Genomic DNA, 27,447 nt, shown 5'->3' on the forward strand with positions numbered 1-27,447 from the left:
CCTTACAAGAAGCAAAAGAGACCAGAGGCCTCTCCCTCTCTGTCTCCTCTGAGGATATACAGAGAAGGTGGCTATCCACAGCCCATGGAGGGAGCTGCCCCGGACCCCAACCCTGCCAGCAACTTGGTCTTGGACTTCCAGCCTCCATACCTGTGAGAAATAGATTAATACATTCCTGTCGGGTAAGCCCCCCAGGCTGTGGTCTTTTGTCACTGCAGCCGGAGCTGGGCTAATATAATGGCCATGCTCGGTTGAAGGACAGGCCACCATGGGGGAAGCAGAGCTGCCACCTGGCTTCTGTTTCTTAAGCCAACCCCTTCTGAAACTGTCATGTCAAAACTCCCCTGGCAACAGCTGTTTGGAAACACTTGCAGGGAAGAGCATGCTGCCATTGTCCTCTCTCTGCAACTCTCAACGGGCTGTGTACGCAGATGCTTGGAGGTGACACCAGCTCAGAAGGCACTCTGCCAGGCTTATCCTAGAATGACAGTCCTCTTCCAAAACTCAGAATGAAATCCTCGTGTCCAGTTTCAAATCCCTACCGCCGATCTTTCAATGTGCAGCTTTGAAGGCTCACCATGTCCCCAGTGGAGGTACAGGCAGGTAGGGCAGAGACGCAGGCAGGCCTGGTACCCTGGGAGGCAGTGGGAGAGAACACTCAGCAGCCCCGAGGCTGGGATGGGGTGTGAATCCAGAGGATGCAGAAAGGGCCCAGCTGCTGGCACCCGGGTAACCGTTCACAGGGCTACTGTTACTAAGGCAGCCACGGTCATTTGGATCAAGACAAACCTGCCCTTTTTTTCTGGAAATATATATAGTCAGTGAGATTTGAAGGTTATAGGATATGGTAAAATATCTAATGGGGAAACCCCAAATGGAAAATCCAGCTTAACCAGGAAACAGAAAAATACGTCGATGCCTTTTTGAAGGTGAACCCACAGATCGTTAACTCAAGATCACTGTAGTTGAGGGATCCTGAGAGTTGGGTTGCATCTTCTAAGGTGGATTTCTGGCAATTGCCTCTCAGGTTCTACCCAACACAGGGTTTTAGTGCTCTTTGGAATCTCCAAATCTTCACTGGATGTCGGATTTCCCTCCCATGTCTCAGGCCTTGAGGTTGTGGGCCCCACTCCAATGAGCTTTTCTTCAACTTCTCCAAACACCTCACTAGTTGGAGCTCTGCAGCCAACTTGTGGAATCATGGAACTACAGGCCTGGCATGGACCTGACCTTCAAGTCTCAGAAGGTCAAAACCATCTGAGGCAGAAGGGCACTCTCTGGGTGGGACAGGGCTGGGGTGGGATGAAGAAGTTCATTCAAGAGCCAAAGGCATGGCAGAGGTGTGGACAGAAAGGGCAGACTGAGGGGCAGTGCCCTGGGAAGAGTTCATTCAGCATCTTTAGAACTCTAAAAAATCAGAGTTTCTTCCCAGCATCGCTTGCACACATGTCTGGTGCTGATGGAGGGACCTTAGGGCTGATGGTGAGGAAAGAGCAGGTACGTCTATGGGTAAAGATCATGCTCAGGGTCAGAGGACTAGGGCCCTACCACAGGCCTGGAAATACACGGTCCTGCTTCATGGCATCCTCACAGCTGTGCTAACACGAAGGAAATTTAAAAACAAAAACAGTCTGAGTTCCCATGGTGCAGATTCTCTATATTTCCACCACTGCCTACACATGCATTATTTCCTGCTGATGCCACTTTTCCTGACTTCAAACATTTATCTCTAGAAGCCCCATCCTAATATCACAACATGGAATGTCTTCACTTGAGACGTAGTTTCCTATCCCTTTGGAAAATTCCATCAGTTGAGTGGAGGGTGTGTGTTTTGCTCTATTTGCCTCAAGGAGAGGAGTTACTAGGGACTAGAGGACAGAGTCTAAAAGATTTGGTTCTTTCGGGAAAAGGCTTTAGATGCTGCTCAGCGGATGAGCGTGATTCGATAAAGTCTAGGTGAGCACTGCAGGTTCACTCATTTGCTCATCTGTTTAGACCGCTATATACCAGCGACCTTAAATCCTCTCTTCTCCAGCAAGACAGGTAAGCTTTCTCTTTCTCAAAGAGATCTTAGCACTCCTACGTTCATCCATCCAGCTTCCATTGTGCAAAAACAGCCACGTGAGCCCCTCAGGCCTGATCTTCAAAAGCTGCACCTTCGGGACATTGTATTCTGTTTTAGCTTCAGAGGAAGAAAGAATGGAACCGCATTCTTGATCATTTCAAATAGTTTTTGTAAAAACTCTAGGGGAACGGCAGCCCCAAAGAGGGGAGAGGGTCACACCACAGGCCTCCAACATGCTGGACTCAAGCAGGTAATCAAGGCCCAGGGGCCCCAGGTGTGGTGTTCTTGCTTCTCAGTCATTTCTCCTTGTTTATCCTCTTGGGAATTTTCACAGCCCCAATGCAGCATATGTAGGGGTGAGCCCTGTCCTGTGAGCCTCATCATTATCAGTCCTCTTACAGCCTGGGGCAGCAGGTGTGGGCACCATCTCTATTTTTCGGAGGTTTAAACCCAGTGCATAAAAGAGAATGGCCTTGTTCAGGCTCAGTGGGGTGCCATATCACTTCCCAATTCCAATTCCCCCACCTCCCCCTTGGGGCCACATAGCTTTAGAAGTCTAGTCTCGGGGCGCCTGGGTGGCTCAGTTGGTTAAGCGACTGCCTTCGGCTCAGGTCATGATCCTGGAGTCCCGGGATCGAGTCCCGCATCGGGCTCCCTGCTCGGCGGGGAGTCTGCTTCTCCCTCTGACCCTTCCCCCTCTCATGTGCTCTCTCTCTCTCATTCTCTCTCTCTCAAATAAATAAATAAAATCTTTAAAAAAAAAAAAAAAGAGTTGGATACTCAACCAACTGAGCCAGCCAGGCACCCCTTGGCATATTTTCTAAGCTCATTGCCTATAAATAATCAATCTCTAAACTAGTTGTTTAAATCTCTTTAAACTAGTAATGAGAACTGAATGATAAGAATGCTTGACATCAGACATGCTAAAAGGACAGGGAAGATAACTTTTTAGTAATGATGCAAACAAATCAGTCTTCAGTCTGTAACTAGCAAAACCAATAAATAACCTTTCCCTCCCTTGGCTTGTCAGAGGTTGGGTTTGACCTTCCAAACGAGGATTAATCAGAGAAAGTCTTCAGAAAAGACAACCATATGACCCAGCAATCTCATTTATGCATATTTATCTGAAAGAATGGAAATCCGAATCTCAAAGAGATATTAGCACTCCTATGTTCATTACAGCACTATTCACAATGGTCAAGGTGTGGAAACAACTTAATTGTCCACCCATGGGTGAATGGACAAAGAAAATGTGGTGTATACAATAGTGGAATGCTAGTCTGCTTTAAAGGAAGGAAATCCTGCAGACTCTGACAGGGCATGAGCCTTGAGGACGTTATGCTGAGTGACATAAGCCAGTCACAGAAGGACAAATACTTCGGACAAATACTCCCCTTTACATGCGGTTACATGGTCAAATTCAGGCAACTGAAGTGGTTTCCAGGAGCTTAGAGAGAGGAAAAATGGGGAGTTCCTAATCAACAAGCATCAAGTTTCAGTCAAGGGAGATGAAAAATCTCTCGAGACCCGCTCTCCAATATTCTACCTTTGGTCAACAATAATGTACACCCCAAAATTTGTTGAAAGAGTGGGTCTCATGTTAAGTGTTCTTACCACAATAAAATAAATTTCTGTGTCTTGAGGCACCTGGGTGCCTCAGTCAGTTAAGTGTCTGCCTTTGACTCAGGTCATGATTTCAGGGTCCTGGGATCAAGCCCTGTGTTGGGTTCCCCGCTCGGCAGGGAGTCTGCTTCTCCCTCTGCCCCTCCCTGCTTGTACTCTTCCTCTCTCCTGCTCTCTCTCTCAAAGAGATAAATAAAATCTTTTTTTAAAAAAAAAAAAGGATTACTGGGCGCCTTGGTTAAGCGACTGCCTTCGGCTCAGGTCATGATCCTGGAGTCCCAGGATCGAGTCCCATGTCGGGCTCCCTGCTCGGTGGGGAGTCTGCTTCTCCCTCTGACGCTTTCCCCTCTCATGCTCTCTCTCACTCTCTCTCTCTCCAATAAATAAATAAAATCTTAAAAAAAAATAAAAAAAGGATTACTATGTCTTAACCACATTCTCAAATGCACATTTTCAGGTCTGGGTTCTGTTTGTAACCCGAAAACCACCAGTCCTGACAATCCCATAGAGAATGTGGCATCAGTAGAGGGAACAGGAGCTGGGAGGACAGTTCTGTTACAGCAGGAGAAAACCTACATTGGGCTGAGGTCACGTCAGGAGGGGAAGGCTGGTGCAGAGGGAAGAATTTTGTGAAGGCATTGGACAACAGCTGGGGTGCCATATCACTTCCCAATTCCAGTTCCCCCACCTCCCCCTTGGGGCCACATAGCTTTAGAAGTCTAGTCTCAGCAGCAACCTCTCAGATCTCCCTGGTGTGTGTGCATAATTGTGATCACACCAGGGAATAGTGCTGAAAGCCCCTTCTACCTTCGTGATCAAAAAGATGGGCATTGGTGTTCTTCTTCAGATAACTGGGCACTCATGCCCAATTAAGTTGCCTTGTTGAGCCTCAATGAACGAACCACTCGTAAAGCTCATTGAGATAATGAGCACTGACTTCTTATGACACAGTGGTATTTCAAAATAACGGTGAAGGGACATGGCAAAGAATATCAAATAAATTGGAAACTGCACTAAATTTAAATTCAGGTGAGAAATTGGACATGTTCCCAAACCCCACTGGGTTCTCATAGACTTTCAGAATCAAGGGGCTGGAAAAAGCTCCATTCCCAAGCCCCCAGGCATGACTCTCTAGAAGATACTTAGACCAACAAATGTTTAGTTTATGTGAACATATTTCCAAAGAGGAGATTCCATCATTTTCCTCTGCAACTTTAGAGTTATATTTATGTGGATGTGTGGTGGTTTTGAGTGTATTTTATTTCCCTACCCTTCCTCAAACTACATGTAGTTTACAAGATTGCATACAAGACAACATGATATAAAGCAGATATAAAAATGCATACAAATGCATACAAAATGATAACATGAATAATCAAAGGAATGGAAGTGAATGGAATGTAAGGCAGAAAAGGAATTAAGCATGAAATAATATCAGCACTTTGAGTTGGCTTACTCTTTATAGCTGCTAGAGGTAGGACACCTATTTATCTCTGAGCTTCCTACTAGCCAAAGCAAAGAAGGAAGTGTATCCTGTTACAGTTCAAAGGGTCTGACACATAAAGATGAACCAGTCACTTAGCAGAAGCAGAAGTTTCTCTCATGGCTTCTCCTGAAGAGAATGGGTGATACAGCACGCAGTTCCCAGTGTCTGATCACAGATCCAAAGCATTCCACACAGCACCAGGGGACTGGCAACAAAACGGTGCTCCAGGCACACAGGTCTCAGCTGCTTCGGCTACAGAAATCAAGAGACTACACGTGCTCAGCTAGTCCTCCACACTTGCCATTTTTTGACACTCTGGAAAGAATCAGGCAACCTAAGTGATCAGGGAAGGGGTATCAAAAATAATAGAAATAATGGAAAGGCAAAAAGATCTTGAGAGATGGAATGCTATATGTTCCAGTTTCCACAATCTTCTATTTCTGTGCTTTAAACACAAATTCTCCTCTGAGAGTGCCTAATGCATTGTGGGCAAACAAATATTTACAGACCTTACTTGATTTGAACCTAGGCTGTAGGGGTCCTGAGTCCAAGCACTTGGCCACCACACTCTAGGACCTCACCTGGTAAGTCCACATGAGCAGTCACTCTCATGGACATGAAACATAACTGAACAGACCCTCAGAAAACTCTGTTTCATTACTGTTGGGTATTTTCAGAAGGATATCCTGGGAGTGGCCCCGAAGGCGGTCATGGAGAGATTTGCAGATGTGAGCTGAGCAGGGGTAGCCACGTGCAGACAAGTCCTCCAGGGAGAAACCAAAGATGGCGTGTTGATGGGGACATACGTATGAATTTTGATTAGTCTAGGTTTTTTTAAAAAAAAGGTTGATCATCTCAATTTCCAGTTGAATTATCAAATGCTCCCCCCACAATACTTCCTTGAGGTGCTCAGCACTGAGCACGCTCTGCAGAGATGATGGGCTTACATTGGCGAGCACGGGAGGAAATCCAAGGAGAGGTCCCCACACTAGGAGGCACGGCAGGAAGGAATCTGATCCAGAATGTGGGCCCAAGAACTGAGGACCAGGACAGAAGCTGGACCATTGGGAAAATAGTCAGTCTAAGGTTTTAAGATCAAGTGGAACACAGCCGGGGACAAAAGCTTCATTTAGCTGTTGCTACACATAATACCTTATTTTTAAAAGGGGTAACACACCTGTGAAAATGTACTGAGAAATTAAAGTCGGGGCTTTGTTTTTGAAAAATAAAATAAACTTGGCATCTGACATTGGTTTTCTCACATCAGAGACTACTTACAGCAGGAGAGATTCCATCATGGAAAGAGCCCACAGTGAATGGCACAGACGTGGCCATTAGCTTGACAAGAATGGAGCCTCAGCCCTGCGCTGTGGTCTGTGCTGTGTGAATGGACCTCATTTATCCAAGAAGGTCGCCGAACACAGCCCCAGGTGACAACCCTGAGCTCACTAGCCACATTAAATCTGTGATTCACCCTCACTTCACAACAGTTAGCAGAGGCCCTAGGGCCTTAGAAAAAGTCCAAGGCAAGTCAAAATCAAATCTGGAACATCAATATACTTCTAAAAGTGGGTAGAGACAAACTCACAAGCCTCTTGAAAATCTACCTATTTTTCCAAGACCCATTCTTCTTCTTACCCCTGAATTCCTCTTGCCCTTAAGAGAGAACTTCCACTGCCTTGCTGTCTACCACATGCTTTACTTCCAGACTGATCTTCCCCAAATACAAACCCATGCTGGGTATGTGCAGCCTAAGCCCTTCATTGGGCCACAGCACCTTTGGATAAACCCACACTCCCTAGATCCTCCCCTGGCCTTGGGTCTTCTCAATCCATTCAGCCCCTTTAACCAGAGTATTTATGGAGCGAATCTCTCTGCCAGGCCCTGTCCCAGGTGCTAGGGATTCGCCGGTGTCCCTATTCTCTTGGTGTGTGCATTTGAGTGAAGAAAGCCCTCTCCCTGACTCCACCTACCTTTGCCCTCGAAGACCATGTTCTCTATCACCCTGACTCTTATGTGGATAAGCAAGCTAACATTACCCTCATGCAGTCTTCAGCTCGTCACTGTTTACTAGAATGTGACTATCTTCCCAAATGTTCTTTTTAGTTTATTGGGTGATGAAGCTATGTGAGAGAAATGCAAAGGTTTTCTTTGGCGGCTCTGCCCTAAAAGCCCAAAGAGGTCAGTTCCGAGAGAGGGCCCTCCGTGGGAGGTTGGCCCGGGCATGCATTCCGGGCCTGTCTCAGACCCGAATACCAAAAAACCCTTCTCAGGTGGTTTTCTTCCTAAGAACCCTAAAAGCACATACTTACTCCTAATCGACTGAACAAACTCCTAATCGAGTTTCATAGCATGAATTGAGGTAAGTCACCACAAAAGGTATTTTCAGGACCCCAGACAAGGAAGGGATTGTCTGGAGGGCGCCGGGGTAATTTGTGGGTCTGTTTTATTTCTGAATCAGAGGCAGTGGAAAAGCTGCTTCAGACCCCATGGCCTGAGCAGCGGGTGGAGCTCGGCAGTGATTCATGGAGAGCTCTCCGCTCAAACTGAAACTGTAGATGTTTGTCTTCACAGCTGTGTGTTATTTTTGCCCTTACTAAATATGCTCTCTTACACCTGGAATCCCAGTCTCTTCCCTCCAGTCCGGTCCCCTTCCCCCTCTCCAGAGCAGCTGAAGACTCAGTTAATTAAAAATCACCACCAACCCACCAACAGTTAGTTCTTTGTCCCTGAAAGGGGTTTGTTTATGGTTCCCTGAGTTTCATTATTGAAGTTTTTATTTCTCTTTACAGCTGAGAATGGATATCAGCAAGATCTTGAAATCTGGGGAGAATTGCATCCTTTCGGGATTCGTCCTTTGGAAATAAAATATTCTATAGAATAGGATCTCTATAAATAGTTACATGCTCAGGATGAGATGCGGCATATTTTCTACCTTGGGAGTTGTCTTTTTTTTTTTTTTTGCTTGGAATACTTTCATTTGTCAGAGAGGAAAGAATTAAGCCCAATAGCCACCAAGGTGCTTCAGGTTTTTATTTTCACAACAGGCTATGTAAATTCCGGTTAACCAAAATTATTTCACTTTCAAGATAGAAAATGCCAAAGTGGTCCCCCTGTCCCTTTGCCAATATCCACAGTGATCCGATGGAATTCCCATGCGCCATAATGGGGAGCAAGACTCCTAGGCCTTCTTCCCCTACAAAATGGCGCCCATCCCCTTGACATCCCAAGAGATGGCAAAGACAGTTGTGAGTGGCTGCTGAGGAGAGGGGATGAGGAGAGGTCTGCTCCAGACTGAGAAGCAGTAGCAGAGCCTTTGTCTCCTTCCTGACTTTTCCCTGAGTGAGGCTCTTTCAGTCCATGTCTCATTTTTGCAGCCCAATGAACTGACTCAAGGCCCCTTACGAGTAGGACAAGCTAGGACTAACTGACCTCACCATCACCGTTCGGAAAATTCACTAGCTTGCAAGTCTCCAACACCGTGCTACCCACACCTTGGAAGACGGCCGAGCTTAATTAGGAGGCATCTTGCAGGCCAACCCCATTCAGAACCCTGAACCAGAAAGGAGCATACGTGATTGTTGTTGCGGATTTCACTGTCCTAACAAAACACACGAAGTCTTATAGAAATTGCAGGAAAATACACATTAGTCAAATCTCAACGAGTGTAAGTAGAAAGGCGTGGAGAGAGAGCAGTCCCAGCAAACGACTTGCAAGTATGGAATATTGAGTGTTGCACATAAAATGAGGGAAAGTGGCATTAAAAGACCTTCAGCCGAGATTCCATTCTGTAGGTGGCTGCTGGGCACAGCTCAACACAAACAACATCAGGGTCCATGAACCGTCACCAGCCTAATACTGAGAAATTTTTTTATTTTTAATGTCACCCCAGCAAATATTTACTGAGAGCCACCAATATACTTGAATGGCAAGTCTCTTCATGATGCTGACAACTTTTTTTAAAGATTTTATTCATTTATTCCAGACAGACAGAGAGAGAGCATGAGCGGGGGAGAGGGGCAGAGAGAGAAGCAGGATCATGACCTGAGCCCCCATGCTTACAATTTTTAACACGTGGTTTTGTTTGGAGACATCTGACAAAGGTAATGTGAAGGCGAGTGCAGGTAAATTGACCTGCTGCAATAAATTCAAATGAGATGCAAGTAAATGGTTTTTAAATGTGTACTACCTGCAAGAAATCCAAATGGTCAGGGTTTGGATGTAATGCCTCTGAGACAAGAGACAGAACAGTTAGCTTGTCTGTCCCATGGAGGAAGCTCTGTTGTCTGGCTAAAGGAAGCAGCCTGAGGGAGTAGAGAGGAGTCCAGGCCTGGAGTCCAGGGGCCCATGACAGGTGGATGTAAGCAAGTTATGAAAATGTTTGGTTTTCAATGGTTTTCATCTGGGAAAAAAGGGGTAGAATCATAATGCCATTTCATAAATTTAGTGACGAAATTGGAAGGGATATTGTGTATTGAAATCTATGAATAAATAACGGTGTACTATGAAGATCCTGATGAATGTTGCTCATTCTGGACGCTTTCTTTCCTGCCCCGAGGACTGGGTCACACCCTCATGCCTGCTACAGCTGGGCCCTGAACATCCCTCTGTTCTGTACTCGTCCCGGGATCCCACAGAAGTTTCTTCACCTTTGATGGGCCATGAGCTTCTCTTCACCCATCTTCATGGCAGCTAACACAGTGCATGATGGAAACACCAACTAAATGTTAATTTAGGGCAGGTTTTCTCAGTTTTACACTATTGACATTGGGGGCCAGACATTCTTTTCGAGGTGGAAGGAGGGGGGTCCTCTCTTGTATATTATAGGATGTTGAACATCTCTGGCCTCCAGCCGCTAGATGCCAGGGACACCCTCAGGTTGTGACAATCAATAATGTCTGCAGACATTGCCAAATGTCCCCTGAGGCACAATCACTGTGGTTAACAACTGCTGGTTTCATGAATTAAGATCCACTGAACTTGGGCAAGGAGGCAAGAGCCCCTCCCATTCTGCCTGGTGTTTATGAGCACTAAGTACGTGGCCCCAACATCTGGGCTGGTACTTGGAGGGGTCCAGGCCCTAATCTCAGGAGGATTCCCAGTGTGGTTTGTCTACACCTCGTTTGGGGTATACCCCCAAACCCTGGGTTCATCCCCACTTCCTTCTTTCTTACTCTGTAGATCCGACCCATCAGCAAAGCACATCAGTTCTACCTTCAAAATACGTCCAGAATGCCATCACCTCTCCCCCACCCTCCACCCCTCCCATTCTCACCCAGGCCCCAGCATCCCTTACTCTAACTCCTGCAGAGGCCTCCTAGCGGGTCTTGGCTTCAACACAGGAGCCAGAGAGATCCTGCTACGTCTGAGTAACATCACACCCCTCACCTTTGCCTGCGGCACCCCAATGGTCTCCTAGCTCACTCAGAGTAAAGCCCACAATCACTTGACCTCACTGCCTGTTTGTGGCTTGGGTCACTAAATGTCAGTCACAATTGTCCTCTAACACTTCAGGCTGACCTCGGGGTCTTTGCACTTAGCATTCCCTTTTCCTGCAATATTCTGCTGTTTAACCAGAGGGCACTCTCCCTCGCTACCTTTGGGACTTTATTCAAATGTCACTTTCTTAGAGGTAATGCTCTCAGGCCACCCTAACTAGAATGGCCACCCCCTTTCCTGCTTTATTTTATTCTTAACATTTACCATGATCTAGGGGCACCTGGGTGGCTCAGTCGGTAAGCGTCTGCCTTCGGCTCAGGTCATGATCCCAGAGTCCTGGGATCAAGCCCCCCATCAGGCTCCCTGCTCAGCGGGGAGCCTGCTTCTCCCTCTCCCACTCCCCCTGCTTGTGTTCCCTATCTCGCTGTGTCTCTATCTGTCAAATAAGTAAATAAAATCTTTAAAAAAAAACAAAAAAAAAACCAAAACATTTACCATGATCTAACTGGCTATATATTTTAATTAGTTATCTGATTCAGTGGCCATCTTCCGCATGAGAAAATGAATACAGAAGGGCAGAATTTTTGTGTGTTTTATGACTGTATGTTAAGTACCTAGAACAATGACTACACAGTAGGCACTCGATAAATACTTGTTGGATGAATGAATGGCCGCATGCATAATCAGTATGTCTGATGCCAAGATGGGCCAATCAGGCAACTCCGTTTTCTGTCATCTTCATTACACCGCGGGTTGTATGCTCATTACAGGTTATGTCAAAAGCCCTTGCTATCCGACGCCAGGCTGGAGTTATCCACCCAACAAATCTTCCCAGACCACAGGGAGAGGCAAGACCCCGGATCCCCCGCACAGGCTCAGCCAGGCAAAGCCCCACTATGGTGTGAGGTGAGGGAGGCGCTCCTTGGCCCTGGCAGACAGACCACCCGGGAGCAGACCAACCTCCACACGTTGTATTCTCCAGAGCCTTCACTCTGCAGGTCCCTCAGTTCTCATCTCCCTGGATCCTGCAACAGAGCAGTGCTTCTCAGACCAGTGAGCATGGGAATCCCCAGGGGGCTCGTTAAACCACAGAGTGCTGGGCTCCATCCCAGAGTCTTGTCTGATTCAGGAGGTGCGGGGTGGGCCCAAGAATCTGCCTGTCTAACCAGCTCCCGGCTGGTGCTGATGCTACTGATCTTGGGGCTTGACCTTGAGAACCACCACACCAGGGAACCCGCACCTAACTGACTCACACGAGAAGTTCATGACCCCAGCTGGTTTGGGGATGGGGCTGGGGCAGGATTCACAGCGTGGCACGCAAATTCAGTATGTTCCCGCTGCGATGAGCTTCCAGGTGGGCCTACATGGGATTTTCCTCGCCTGTGGAAGGATGCAAATGTCCAATGCAACACGCCTGAGATCCAGCTGGCTCTGAGTCAGAGATACTTAGATGCTGCTCTGCGCACAGGACTGCCTGCCTACTCGTGGAAGGCAATTCTGTTGTGGCCGTATGTGTGCACGCGTGCACGTGTGAGTGTGCGTGCGTGTGCGTGTGTGCGTGTGTGTCTTGGCCTGCAGGACCCTTTTCTCCACGACTCTGCCCCTGCCCCTGACATCTCAGGTAGGACTGGTAGTGGCTTCCGCCTTAGCAACCTCCCAGCCAATTAAGGCCATCATCAGGGGGCTCGCTTAGAGGCCAGGCGAGCAGCGCGCCCCCTCTCCCCACCCGCAGGGCCTCTGTGTGGACCGCACCTGCAAACAGCTGGTTCAGCTCTGAGAGTGCACGGACGCTTCTCCACTGTGTGACCACGTGGGGGTTTCTCGTGCGTCAGGCTGGAGTGAAGAAAGGGGGAAGGCAGGGTGGTCGTGGACTACTGAGGCTGAGAAATGATGTCCTGAGTCTACACAGCGTGCAGTGAGATTAGTGTCTGCATGCACCGTACCCTCTAATATGGTAGCAGCCAAGCCAAACCCACAATTACTTCCCCGTTGGCTCACAAAACAGTGGTTCCTTTCTCTCCTGTTTTCCTTTTATTATTTTTTATAGAGGGCTATTATAATGGCAACAGATCTCATTTCACCACTTGTATTTCATTTCAGGAGCTTGTGAGCACATAAAGGCTGAGGTTTTGTAGAATTCCATGGTTTGGTGAGGAACGGAGTTCCTCCCTCCTCCCAAAGCACTTAGTCTTTTCCTCCTACGGGTAATGGACAGATAGAGGTAAGATGGTATTCTATGCAGAAGGAGCTGGGTCAGATTCAGGCAAGACCCAAGCTACAGAGGGCTCCTGTCCTTGGGGGTCTCTGCTGAAGAGCAATGAGGGACCGCAAAGGGAACAGCCCGCATGTTGCAGCCAAAGTCCAGTTTTTGACTTAGGTAAATTGTCCTTGAACTTGACTTCAAGAGGTGCGTGTGCTGCATAAAAGTCCACCACATGAAAGCTCACAGCTATGACAATTAGAAGAGGCTGCTGAGCTGGGGGCCAGGAGGTACACTTCTTTTCTTGCTTCTGTCTCTAAGTCCCTGGCACACCTGGCCTGAGGCTTCTGGCTCGGGGGAGCTGGTGGGCAGGTGGTGGCTGCCTCTGGAGAGCTGCTGGGAGATGGAGTGTTCAGGAGCTACACCCCTGTCCCTGGTGCTCACGCCTTTCTCTACAGTGTCTCTGCCACGAAACCTGCAGGGCAGGACCCCTTTCTCCACGACTCTGCCCCTGCCCCTGACATCTCAGGTAGGGCTGGTACAGCCAGGTGCCCATTCAAGGTCTCCAGAACGAAAGCAGAGTGAATACAAGGTCAGGTCCTCTTGTATTGAGCTGGAACTGACGTGTGTAAGTAACACGCAGTGAGTCAGCAAACCCGGCAGGTCCGATCCTCAGCCATCTTCTTTTTTTTTTTTTTTTTTTTTTAAGATTTTATTTATTTTTTAGAGAGTGAGCGAGAGAGAAACAGCATGAGAGGGGAGAAGGTCAGAGGGAGAAGCAGGCTCCCCGCTGAGCCGGGAGCCCGATGTGGGACTCGATCCCAGGACCCTGGGATCATGACCTGAGCCGAAGGCAGACGCTTAACGACTGAGCCACCCAGGCGCCCCCTTCAGCCATCTTCTATCTGCTGGTCGGACCTCTAGATGAAATAAGCCTTAGCTACGCCAATGGATTTTGAGTATCCCCTTCCTCCACACCCCTTCAGGCAGCCTGCCGTGCTCTGCAGAGCAGACCCTGCCTGGCCACCCACCTCTCAGTACTCTGCTGGGTCCCAGGGAACTACGGATCTGACGTACCATCCCCTCTACCACTTCCCATCTAGCCAGGCTGAGCCCCTTAGTGACAAGGAACTGACCACCCCAGGGGAGCCTCGGTTTGGAGGTCCGAAAGCAACGGCTCCACCAACCACTGAGCAGCACAGGCCCTGGGAGCACCAGGTATGGCCAAGTTTGCTGTGTCCATCTGGCCAAGGCATCACACCCAGCGACTCAACCCAGCACTAATCAAGGTGTTGCTGTGAGGATTTTGCACAGATGCTGTTAACATCTGTCATCCATTGACATTAAATAAAGGCAATCATCCTTAATACTGTGGGTGGGCCTCATCTAATCCGGTGACGATCCAAAGAGCAAACACTGAGCCTTCCCTAAGGAAGAGAAAGACTGCAGGACCAACTGCTGCCTGAGTTTTCAGCCTGCCAGCTTGCCCTGCAGACCTCAGACTTGACAGCCCACACAACTGCCAGAGCCAATTCCTTAAAGTAAATGTCTAGCCTATCGGTTGTTTCTCTGGAGAACTCAGTGGACACACCAGGCCGGCCCCACTCAACTCCGGCAGACAGCTGAGCTCTGGCAAGGGTGAGCAGGAGCCCTGTATCTGTCTCTACTACAGAGAGGATCAATGCATGTCACCCTCCTGTCTCTTGGGGGTGGGTAACGATGACACTCGGTTACCAGCGGACATCTGCATCAGAGCTCAACTCCACAAAGCCTCGGAGGTTCCTGAAGCCCCTCCCCCCCATTTCACACCAAGCCTGCCATTTTCCATCAAGGAGGCATATGGCCCTTGATCAAAGGTAGATGGAGTCAGCCGTGCTCTCTTCACGGACAGCACCTGCCAAACATACCACCGTGGATCCGAGAGGAAGACAAGGATCAGGAGACTGACTTCCCTCGGTGGCCACCACCAAAACACGTCCCAGTTTGCTTCAAAAGCTGGAACTGCCTTTGAAACTCCTGTGATGGGAACATTCGGAGCAATCCTAGAATTTTGTGAGGGCCTAAGAAAGGAAGGTAGTAAGGTTACCATCGTTCCCTCACAAGAAAACTGATCAGTTCCTCCAAAAACGATTGCATTTCCCAGAAAAGTGACCCACTTTTGCACCAAAGAGGAACGGCCAAAGGGCCTGTCCCCGTCAGCCGGGCTGAGGAATGTGGGAAAACCTTCCTGGGAGCTCTGTCCTTCTTGGGGACCCAGCCCCTTGGCCAGGCTCAGCGTTCCTGTCCCGAATCCCTGTGGGGACCTCCTCAGGCTGGAAAGGCTGGCCCATGGCCCCAGCCAGGTGGCAAGTGGATGCTGGCTACTGATGGGAAAAGAAATGGTGTCCACTTCTCCTGCAAGACAGCAGGCTTCTCCTATTTACATGCGGGGAGAGCACCACGGGAACAAAAGAAGGTTTTGTTTCTGCGACACCATCCTCACCTCCTCGCTCTGTCTCCTCCTGAGGCTGCTAAATCCAGGCTGGCAATTTCTGGAGCTGGTCATAGGCCAGGCTCCAGAAACAAGGGATACGGCATGGCTCACTCTGCTCATGGCTGGCTGGAAATCACCTCAGTGCCCTTTGTCCGAAGTCTTCTTTCCCACTCTCTCCCACAGGCAAGGTCTCTCTTACACACACACACACACACACACACACACACACGCTGATGTATTCTGGGCAGCTAGCCTTAGAAGAAGTGCTAAGTACTCTCAGTGCTCACAGCATGACGACCAGTTAACAAGCGTGGAAACATTCTATCGGATGGATAGGTTTACCTGTGAAATATGGACATGTAACCATCAACTGGCCGGGACGTGGCTATCCTGGACCCTGTGACAGCATTTTCTACAAAGGTCCTTCCGTGCTCTCGGGACTCTAGGAATTACCGCCTTGCTGGGCCTGCCTTGGCTTGAATTCCATTTAAAGGACCGGCATCATAGCAAGATTCAACACCAGAGTTACCGTTCCCATTTTCCAGAAGCAGCCAGATGCACCGAGGTCGTGGACTTCTCGGAGCCGGGGAAAGCTCTAACATCTGTGGTCTCCCTGTTTGGCATGTCAGCCGCACCTCAACATTCCCACTAAGGGACTGTGACTTGGCAGCTTCATCAACTACAAGTTGACGCAATGGTTTCCAGCGCTTATAAAACATGACAATTATAAAAAGCGCATTTAGCATTAGATATATATGTAGCAAAAGGGGCCTATTATAGTTGCAACAGAGTGGAAAATGCACTGGGTGTGGAGTCAAACACCCCTGGTTTGAATCCAGTTGCTTTAAGCTGTGATCTTGACTTAGCCAGAAAATGCTCGAGCCTCAGTTTCCTCTTCCATCGAATGGGGACGAGCACTCCTCACAGGGCTCCTTGGAGGACTGATAGCTCACTAGATGTAAAAGGGCTTTGTACAGCACTGGCAAGTGTGTATCCTCTTCTTATGATCCCACGTCAGACTGTGCAACATTTAAAAGACATTATCCTGGGGCGCCTGGGTGGCTCAGTTGTTCATGCGTCCGACTCTTGATTCCGGCTCAGGTCATGATCTCAGGGTCTTGGGATCAAGCCCCACCTTGGGATTCTCTCTCTCCCTTTCCCCCTACCCGTCCCCCTGCTCATGCTTTCTCTCTCTCTCTATAATGAATAAATACATTTTAAAAAAAAAAAAAAAGAAAGAAATTATCCTTTCTTTGTCCTGAGATTTTACATTCTTTCTGGATATATCTGGGATATTATATCATAATTAAAATCAACTTTACTTTTCAAACCCACAGCTGATGAAATGCTTTTGAGTGTCAGGGACTATTCTGCATTTGATAACACATTCTGTTGTGACCGGCATATCGTGACAAACTCAGGAAAGTTAATACTTAGGCATGCCGGGGCGCCTGGGTGGCTCAGTGGTTAAGCAACTGCCTTCGGCTCAGGTCATGATCCCGGGGTCCTGGGATCGAGTCCCACATCGGGCTCCCTGCTCTGCGGGAAGCCTGCTTCTCCCTCTCCCACTCCCTCTGCTTGTGTTCCTGCTCTCGCTGTCTCTGTCTCTGTCAAATAAATAAATAAAATCTTTAAAAAAAAAATACTTAGGCATGCCATCAGAGCAGGGTTGTAAGTGTAAGTAAAGACGAGAAGAAACAGCGTGGTGCATTAGAGAAGGGGACAGAGGAGGGAGGAGTGGGGGGGATGGAGGCCATATGAAGTAGACCCGTTAGCCAAGTCATACGGCTTGGACATAACGCTGCATTGCCTGGCCACTAGTTGACACTCTCCCTCCATAAAAACATAAGACAGCATTATTTTCCAGGCAATAAAAACCTCAGAGATGAATTCTGCCATATGTGGGCACGGCCCCCCTCCCACAGAGCCCGTGTGCCTGGGAAATAGAATCGAACACCACATCTTCAAAGAGAGTTCTTGGTAAATATACCGAGGTTTTACAACCTCTATCCTCAACATAAACCACTGGAGAACACATTTTCTCAGCTTTGCCCCGTGTTACCATTCCATGGCCTTGCTTTCTGAAACAATCTTTGGAGGAGTGTGACTCATTTCCATTTGGCCTGATCAAGGGATAGGAAAACCAGAAGTCCCAGAGAATAGGAGTCAGGGGTCGCCTTACCTTGAGCCGTTCACCTGGTTAGGGTTACATTCCATCTTGATGGTGACCCTGGCTGGGGGTTGAGACAGCCAGTCTTGCTGAGGGACGCGGGGGCTCATCTTGGATGTCTGTCCATAGTCGCCGGAGGAGGACGCGGTCATGTCTGTCTTGGTCAGGTGTGGCGTCCCGTAGGCACACTCAAACAATGACTGGTCCTCGCTCACAACCGATAACGCTTCCTGAATGCCCAAAGAAACACACATTCAGGACACGCCGAAGGACAGTCATGCTTCAAAGAGCTGCTGACTTTAGAGTCATTTCTAACTGGGGGCCACAGTTTAGGGAGCTTTCATGGTATATCCAGTTCTATGTCTGAGGAGAAAAAAGTAGCTGGTTTTCTTCCCTCCAGACTCTAACAGTTGGAACCAGCCGGCCCGGAAAAACTTTCCTGCGGGTCTCCGAGCATCTCCAGCTTGACTGCAGCAGTGCGGATAATACCCACTTTAATCTCAACTCAAGGAAGTTGAATTTCAAAGGTCTTAGAAGACATCCAATTGCATGTGTCATTATTTGACAAATGCAATCTATAATTCAAGCAGACAGGGTACAGAATGGTCATGGAGATTAAAAAAAGAAATGGGATGGGTCACACCTAAGAGTCTGGCAAAACAGCCACATTCCCAGGAGATTTAAAAGAAGACGCAGGGGCGCCTGGGTGGCTCAGATGGTTAAGCGTCTGCCTTCGGCTCAGGTCATGATCTCAGGGTCCTGGGATCGAGTCCCGCATCGGGCTCCCTGCTCGGCGGGAAGCCTGCTTCTCCCTCTGCCTCTCTCGCTCTCTCTCTGTCTCTAATGAATAAATAAATAAAATCTTTAAAAAAAAATTAAAAAAAAAATAAAAGAAGACGCAGTTAGAAGAAGAAGAGTAAGGGGACGTGGAGCCCCGGAGGACAAACGTACAAAGATATGAATTTTTCCACTTCGAAGTTATTAGCTGAAATAGAGTTTCAAGCGGTACTTCCATGATGGCGAACATCTGGATGATAAATGAACCAGGGGGGAAAAAAAAAAAGCTGTGAATTACCCAGATGCCTCCAAATATCAGGATGTTTAAAATATCTGGATCACTAACTAGCTCTTTTTCTCCTTTATTTTCTGTTCATATCTTTGGTCCTTTGCATGATTTGGTGAAAAGACAACAAGATTCCTCATTGTTGTATCATCAGTTCTTCTGGGGCTTTAAGTCCCACAAGTGGTTAGCCTATGGCTACACTTATATATTCTATAGCCAAATCAGCAAAGGCAAATCAGATTTGTAAATTTCTTTTTTTTTTTTTTTAGATTTTATTTATTTTTTAGAGAGCGAGCGAGAGAGAAACAGCATGAGAGGGGAGAGGGTCAGAGGGAGAAGCAGGCTCCCCGCTGAGCCGGGAGCCCGATGCGGGACTCGATCCCAGGACCCTGGGATCGTGACCTGAGCCGAAGGCAGTCGCTTAACCATCTGAGCCACCCAGGCGCCCAGATTTGTAAATTTCAACCACTTGAATGATATGCTAGTGTAGCAGAAGAACTATAAGACGATCCAATTTTGGTTTCTAGCACAGGAAAAAAAAAAAAAAAACCCGCATGATAGCTCATTTTTATTTTATCCCTTTGGCATCCTCAGTATGGCTACTAACTGGTGAGAAGCAAATGCTGCTCAGGTCATACTTTTAAAAAAAATGAAAATTTTGATGCTGGGCGGGGGGGGGACTGTGGAGAACTTCAGTCCAAACTTCTCATCCCCAAATGAGAAAATATGAGCTCCAGAAAGGTCCAGAACTCACCTTAAAGTGAGCTGTGGAATTAGGGACACGTTGGACTGGTGTTTTACCACTCACTCCCTCAGACTATGAAGATGCCTTTCTTACATTTCTTAGTTTGGGATATTGTTACATTAGCACTCCCTTCTTCTTCTTCAAGTTGATATTTAAATAAATAAGGACGCTCCCCTTTAGTCACAGAGCCTTACGAAGCAGCATTTCTAAGATACAGACCTCCCTCCTTACCCAGGAGTAGCAGGATCCTTAGGGAACACGTGCAATTTCACAAAGGACCCCTCCAAACCCGGTGTGTACTCTGCCACTCGGTCCCCCGCCTACCCAAGGACTAACTTCACAAGTACGTGAACTTCATTACCAGAGGCCTTGCGCTAAGAATCAGTGAGTAGGAAGAACCACAAGGCACAAACGGGGCTCTGGCCCCCAGAGTGGTGGCCAGGTAACACCCCACCACCCCCAACTTCTTAAAAATCCCTTGAATCACAGCGTGTGACACTTGGGACAAGAGTAAGCTGGCGGTTGAAATGGTAACACAAAACATACAAAAGGACAGGTTGTGCCAGCCAGACAGCCAGAATCAGACGCGAGGAAGGGAAAAATAAAATCCTAACTAAGGCATCTTTGAATACAGGGCAAAATCAAACAGCAACCACAGAGAGCAACAATACGAGGCAGGAACACCGAAGCTCAGTGTGTAGCAATGGGCACGGGAGGCGTCAGGACAACAGGAAGACATGGCTCTCTCTCCTGGTCACAAGGGGAGGGAAGGAATCTGAGGCATCTAAACTTCCAGACGTGGGTGTAAACGTGAAATCGGCATCACGGCACGGACTTAGTGCAGGAGTGCTCTTTAATAAAGACATAAACCAAAGCTTCTTATGTAATGCTTGCAGAACAGAGTCTCCCTTCCCATAGCAGCGCTGCACAGAGAGGTTTCGCACGCTCAGAATGGGAGACAAGGCTGACAGCCGCCCCCCACTGCCGCCTGGTCCCGCAGACTCCCAGCCCCGCTCCAGGGGGATAATACACTACGTCATGTTAGCGTCGGCTCGCCGGTGAAGAGAAACATGAATAAATGTGCAATTGATCTCAGAACTCGGAAGAAACAGGGGAGGTGTGAGGGACAGGCTCAGTTTTAAATTACAAGTGAAAAAGAAAAAGATTTTCACAGCAGGAAGAGTCACAACGTCAGAATATTAGTAGACCTCCCAAGGTAAAGCAGGGTATTCGTGCAAACCCTTCCAGGGACCAAGCAAATGGAGAATGAGGTTTAAAAAGTGGACCGAAATCGGAGAACTAAGACAAGGCTCCAGTATGTGTTTGGAGGGTGAGGAACCCATTCCCACATCTGGCAAAGCATTATTTCAGCACATGGTTTTCTAAAGAAAGAAATCAAAGTTAATTGAGATCGATTTGGGGGGGGGGGGACGTACAAAGCTAAAGATAAGGGAGACACACATCTTTTCTTCATAGCTTAAAATTCTCCTCAAAGGGAACATTGCATAAAAAATGAGAAAGGTGATGTGATTCAGAATATCAAAGGTTGCTTTTGTTCACTAGAGGAGAAAGGGCCCACAAAGTGAGGGAGCTTCAGGATAAACATCTCAAGAAGAGTGAAAGATAATCCACATTCTGGAAAGATAGAGCAATTAAAAAAAAAAAAGCATGCCCCAAAGTGATTATAACTAACCCAAGAATGCTGAACACCTAGAATTAAGGTACAGGTCAGGAAAAGGAAACAAAATCAATCTCTTTCTCTCTCTCTCTCTCTCTCTCTCTCTCACACACACACACACACACACACATGGGCGTGCACCCATGTAGCCCATTTTAACAATGCGGGGAATAAAAAGAAGCCGGAGGGTGATTTTCAGACCTACTTCAATAGGATAATCACTAGAATTAACCGCTGCTCTTCAGAGGCAAGCAAGCAGTAGACGCCAAAGAGCAGCAGAATCTCTTTGTTCATCCATTAAACTTAGCTATAATACGAGACGCGGGCTTCATCATCCCTTTGGTTCGATATGAATGACAAAGCCTACTGCATAGGATTCTCCCGCCCCAGCAGTTCTGGGACTTCAAAGCAGGAGAGAATCTCGCCCAGTAGGATTAAAACCAGAACGGAGCTCTGAACGCAAGCTGGTAACCAGGAACACATGAATCCCTCAACTCCAGCTGAGCAAGGGACTTCTGGCCTTGACTGACGCTGTCCCTACTTCCCTTCCTGCCGCCTGGCTTCCCTCCTCATCCGTGGCCACCTCACCTACCTACCTGCCTACCTGCCAAGGTGCTGGCTGATGCCTGAGTTAACATATATAGGTTATGCTCTCAGAACCTTCGGCCAGGCGCAGGATGGGCGAAACTGCTGTGGTTGCTTTATAGCAGAGAACTCAAAAAAAACAAAACAAAAAAAAGTCAAAACCTGGCAGGAACGTGGCATCATAATTTAATATGCCTGCCTCTATGTTACTATAAAAAGACCTGAACTTTAGATGGGTGTGTGTTAGTGTGCGGGGGTGTTTTTTTCTGTAGCTCCTGGAAAGTTGGGGTAGTCCGATGTGGCAAGTGGCAGACTACCAATGTCATTTTTTATGAACTTATGAGACACACATAAATTCTAAGCAAATTGCCCCCAAACTAAAGGTGCTGATGTGTTACTGCTAGAGTGTTTATTATTTCATATGAATACTGAATACACCAATAACATACGAGGACCATTCCTTTGGATCTTGGTCATGGGACAACCGTCGACGGATAGTTCCAGAAAATGGGGGAGTTCTCAAATGGATGGTATTTCATAGTGTGAGACAAAAATCTGATTTATTTTCAAGGAACTAGTTGTGGGTGCAGCAGAGGATCCAAACGCTGAGATTAAAAAGAGAGTAATAAAAAGTCAAATGCACTTGGTAAGCATACTGACATTTTCGGCAAAAGATGTCAGGGATCCTGAAGCAGATGCATTCCTTTCTGTAACAGATGAATATTTTTGAGAGCTTCCTATATTTCAAGGAGAAGAATTAGAAAAATGGGGTCTGGGCTCCTATTTGCTTCTACTTCGTGATCCCCCATGGTTAAAAGTACTATATTGCTAATCCAGAGAACCCAACGCACTTAGATGTCCCTGAAAACCGGGCTTGATGTGGAAGCGAGTCTCAGAATGATCAGCTCTTTCAGAGCTGGAGCCAAGTGAAGCCCACAGAGGGACACGGTCCTTCCATGGTTTTCAAAAATTCAGAAGACAGCCAGAACTCAACGTCTACAGAACTGGATTCCCAAACCCATCTCCAGCCTCCTCAAGTGCCATGCGCCTCCAGTAGTTAGGAAAACAAGTGGAAAAACTAAATGGAACAAGCACGCTGAGTAAGATGATGGTCATGCTTTAGAAAACATTCTTAAAGAAGTCCTTGTTGTCACAACACAGTGTCCACTCCAGGAAGCCATGTCATCTGAAATCAGGAGCCTGCCTCTTCCACTGGGCTTCTCAGCACATTAGCACCCAACGCAAAACTCTTCCTTAAACTTCTCCCACATAAAGCCAAGGAGAATTTGGTGCACCACGTAACTCCACACCCTGCCATGAGTAAGAGATCTTTTAGCCACTTTCTCTGGACTCACAAACAGCTGATCCATCACAGAATACCCAGGCTTCCCTGTTAATGAAGTGCTTTGCATGCATTTCTTTTTAAAGCCTATGTCAGTGACTTTAAGATACACCATTTTCCACAGTTTCCCAGCTCTGAAATCTGGATGCATCTTACAGTCAATGGTATGCCATACTTTATGGGCAGCACGTCTTCCTCCTTGGTGGCGGATGAAATAAGGGTTCACTTTATAACCAGTGGCATCTTAAATCTATGAAATATGGTCATTCGGTTTTGACAACAGTCCCCTAAAGTCCGTCGTCATTCCTGGATGAGAAAGCACGATTGAGGAGAAGAGGGACGTCAATCGTGCGGACTAGATAGAAGCAGGGTCCAGAGCTCTGTGTGGCATCCCTCCATAAGGCTTCACCCTCGCCACTGCCTGGACCTTATGAGAAGGAAGGAGAGGTCAGGCTAATGGAGGTCACGTGCAGAGGCTTCCTGACCCAGTCTTGTCAGGGCCATGGAACGAGCAGAGCTGTTATCATAGATAAGAGATGGAACCATCTAGAAAGAAAGGTTGTAGAAGGAAGAGGTGGGAGAGAGTGAGGCAATAAATGCCCAGAATCCCAGGATTTAGGATGGAATTGAAGTATCAGCAGAAGATGGAAATGAACCCTCTAAGTCCAACAGACTCTCCCATGAACTCAAGCTACGCAGCAATTAGGCCCCAGATAGGTTTCAGTATTTCTTACATAATCAACAAATCATAATCAACATATTACATATGTAATCAACATATTACATAATCAACAGCTGTTCTTTTCTTTGGTCAATCAGATTATTCAGACTCAAACTGATGGTTGTGTATTGGAATGCGTTCATAGTAGGTGGATGCCTGACCTCTCTCAGCGAATAATACACAGGAAAAATAGGGCAGGTGGGAACACCATTTATAAATATGATAGAGCCAACGCCACTTGGTGGCCTTAAATGGATGTCTGCAGACCTAATGATATTGGAAAACTATTTATTAGGTTGTCTCAAGCTTGATTGTTTATAGCTTCTCTTCGAGGCAGACCCCATGCAGTGGATGCTTTTGGAAAGTCACCTCCTACTCACATTTGGGAGAGAAAAAAGCAACACAAACAGAACAGACAATGCACCTAGGGGAGACCCCTACCCCCCACCATTCACCCAAAACCACACACCAACCGCTCAGGAGTTTTTATTTTAAACGTGTGTTTTTGCATTTTTGCACTCAGATACAGCCAACATATCATCTAATAAGAAACTTCATCTGACCAGTGTATCTTTTCATTACAACACACACACACACAAAGCCAAATATTAAGTTACTCAGGACTTGTCAAGCTGGGCGTGAATCACGCTTGCCCTTTCTTGGTATTCTTTTCTTTTAACTCTTCAGCGTGGGAAACATTAAAATCATAGATTAAATGCAGCATCTAGCTTTGTGTCACGTTTTTCTCATTTAACACGTTGTTATTTCAGTCCTTCAAAAAATATAAAAAATCTTGGAGTAACCTCAAAGGAAAAAACGCACATAGGCAAACGAAGTCCATTTAAAGAGCGTATTTCTCCAATATGGTATCGTGACAGTCTCGGACAAGATGACAACACACAACGTTAGCTCTGCGCTAGGAGAACGAGACATGGGACTGGAGCAGGGATAAGGAGATACATCCAGGTGTGCGGACACACGCTGACACACACTGATACACACCCACCTCTGTCTACAATCCATCTATCCATCCATCTATCATCATATTTACTCAGAGAGCACTTGAGGGGACCTTCACCTATTCCCCACACTCACTGGGACAGATGTTGCCTAGATGATACAGAGAACCTGAATTCTCTCCTTTCCATCTTTCCTCATTTCTTCCTGTCTCATCCTAGAAGGTCCTTTCCCTCTGCTCAGTATATCCCTCTGGAAAACAAGGAGATGAAGATGGGCCCCCTGATGACTTCCTGTCCAATTTCTCTGGTCTGAACTCACGGGGTGTCTCCTTGGCTCTGGTCAGGCCGAGGCGGCCCCCGGAATTACCTTTGCTCAGATACTTCTCCCCCAACTCCTGCATTTATTAAAATATAAGCATTTTCAGGGCAGGATCCTTTCTGCATGTGTTACTAGCATCAGAAAAACACCACGTTTGCTGCTGTTCCTATTAACCATTAAAGTCATGAAATCCTATTATTACAGCCCCAACATGACGCAATAAGTAGGATCCAAAAACATCTATCACATCACAACAAAAGACCCACGCTTAGGAGATCATTGGGTTTTGCAGCCAGTGACCAGGAACCCAGAAGCTGTGTCACTGGTAATATGTCCGTAGTCACCCTCATGGAGCACATGACCGCACAGGGTCTTGCCTTAAATCTGTGCAGGCATAAACTGGGGACTCTATGTAGCTAGGAATATACAAACAAAATAAGGCTTCCTGGAAAATGAGAATTCCAAAGCAAGGAAGAAGCATTCACTGGGGCCTGGAGTTTTGCAGAAAAATTTCCAAGAAAGAGTAAGTAGTTCTATCTCACACAATGAAAATGAGCTTTCAATGAACCTGGAGCAATTAGAAAGCCAGCAAACATAATTTTAAAACAACTTCTGTTTACTTGCTCGGTGAAGCGCAGGATGCCCTTTCGAATATTTGAAAGGACAGCAAAAGGAGACTATTTCTCCCAGCAATCAAAGGGTGCACAGTTACAGATGTGCAAGATGAGTGTGTCCCAGAGACCCACCACGCAGCTTGGGGCTGGTGTTAACCACACTGTGCGGTCAACTTAAACATTTGCTATGAGGGTGCATCTTATGTTAAGTGTTCTTATCATACACACAAAAATAAATAAATAAAGAGGGAGGAAGGAAACTTGTTGAGGTGATGGATGTGTTTATGGCCTGGATTGCAGTGGTGGTTTCATGGGTGGATACTCATCTCAGACTCATTAAGTTGTATACATTAAACACATATGGCTTTTTGTGTGTCAATCAAGCCTCAATAAAAAGGTTAAAAAAAAAAAAAAAACTAAAGGAACAATATGTAAGTGATGCTAATAGCTTCTTTGTTCTCCTACAAAGAAATGTATTTCTTTCCCCCCCCAACAGGTTTCTTTCCTTCTTTAGAGATGAATAAAAAGTGTGAAAACATGTGTGGAAGCATCCTGTTTGTAAGTTTTAGGTGGGAGTTAATGCAAACAATGCAACCACAGTCTCCCCGCCCCACACACACCCTCCTGTGCCCTTGGCTTTGTGTGGGGCTGGAGCTCCATGTTTGGTTTTGTTTTTCAAATCACCGCCATCAGAGAACACTCAGAGATTATTCATCAAAAGCCTTCATCTTCTTCTTATCCAGTTTTTATTTTTAAGTAATTCGTTTGAGATGAAGAGATTTTCTTTTCACTTTTTAAACATTTTTTTAAAGATTTATTTCTTTATTTGAGCGAGAGATTGAAGAAGGGCAGAGAGAGAGAAGGAGAGAAGCAGACTCTCCGTTGAGGGCAGAACCTGATGTGAGGCTCGATCCCACAACCCACGAGATCATGACCTGAGCTGAAATCAAAAGTCAGATGCTTAACCAACTGAGCCACCCAGGCACCCCTCTTTTCACTTTTTATAACCAAATTTAGGATAAACATGAAGATGACCACAATGTAGGAAATAACACAGTAGAGATTAGGGGCATTGGTTCTGGGGTCTGAAGACCCGAGTTTGAAGCCAGATTCTGCCCTTGCTCCCTGTGCCACCTTGGGAACTTTGGTGACCGCTTTCCGCTCCAAGGATGGGAGCTTGGTGGAGATGCAGATTCTGGTCTCCGGCCCCGCTGAATCAGAGTCCACTCCATAATAACATGCCACGTGCACTGGGGATATTGCATACTTGCATATTCAAGGGCAAAGAGAGCTGCCTCGCTCTTGATGGAGGCTCAATTTCTTCAACTACAAAGACAGCGTTGATAACAGCTGCCCAGCTCCCAACCAGGTCCATGTTAAATGGACCAAATGAGCCAGCATATATAACAGGTGTTTAAAATCTTAATGTTGTACTTCAATTATTATCACATTACAGAAAGTTGATGTGCCTGACCTGAATTCTCCACATGGTTCATGGTTTGGACTATCCATTTCTAGTCATGTTGTTCTAGCAAGTCAGATGCCAGAAAAGTATGATTCTCTTAGGTGCAATTAGTCACTTATCTTTTTAAGTACTATGTTTAAAAGCCAGGTACCTTTATCTAACATGGGTCAGAGAATAAGCGAGCACCTCTGCTTTTATTGTAAAGAGGACATGAGTCACTTTAGCCCCATTTAACCTTTTTGGTTCCTGATCAGTGCTTGTAGGGTTTTTGGTTGTAATTCTACATTAGTTTGTTTGATATCAACTAAATGTAGGTTTCATGTGAGAAAGTATCTGGATCCTCTGGTCAAAACTGTAGCTTCAACTACTGGTACATCCCTTGGCATGCTGTTGGTATTGTCTATATGAGTGGATGGATGGATGGATGGATGGATGGATGGATGGATGGATGGGTGGATGGATGGGTGGATAGATGAATGGATGGATGATGGATGGATGGA

The 27,447-nt window shown here is 46.8% G+C and overlaps 1 protein-coding gene and 1 long non-coding RNA gene across 7 annotated transcripts in view; both read right to left on the reverse strand.

The window, feature by feature from the left end:
- Positions 1-27,447, reverse strand: part of ERG (ETS transcription factor ERG) — a 254,369-nt gene that overhangs the window by 40,171 nt on the left and 186,751 nt on the right. For 5 of the 6 annotated variants that reach the window (XM_035028863.1, XM_035028862.1, XM_035028864.1 and 2 more), the window contains one exon: positions 17,469-17,686. In XM_035028863.1, the coding sequence (XP_034884754.1) occupies positions 17,469-17,686 (218 nt within the window). Of the gene's footprint in view, positions 1-17,468; positions 17,687-18,407; positions 18,433-27,447 lie in introns of those variants that run through there. The other variant, XM_035028866.1, reaches the window with a different exon arrangement.
- On the reverse strand, positions 814-8,131 carry LOC118026135. Its single transcript, XR_004683479.1, has 2 exons — positions 4,377-8,131; positions 814-2,590 (listed from the first exon to the last, which is right to left on the reverse strand). It is a non-coding gene; the product is annotated as an uncharacterized LOC118026135 (long non-coding RNA).

The sequence above is a fragment of the Mirounga leonina genome, unplaced genomic scaffold (genome assembly GCF_011800145.1).
Source record: "Mirounga leonina isolate KUSES-001 unplaced genomic scaffold, KU_Mleo_1.0 Mir_205, whole genome shotgun sequence".
NCBI lineage: Eukaryota > Metazoa > Chordata > Mammalia > Carnivora > Phocidae > Mirounga > Mirounga leonina.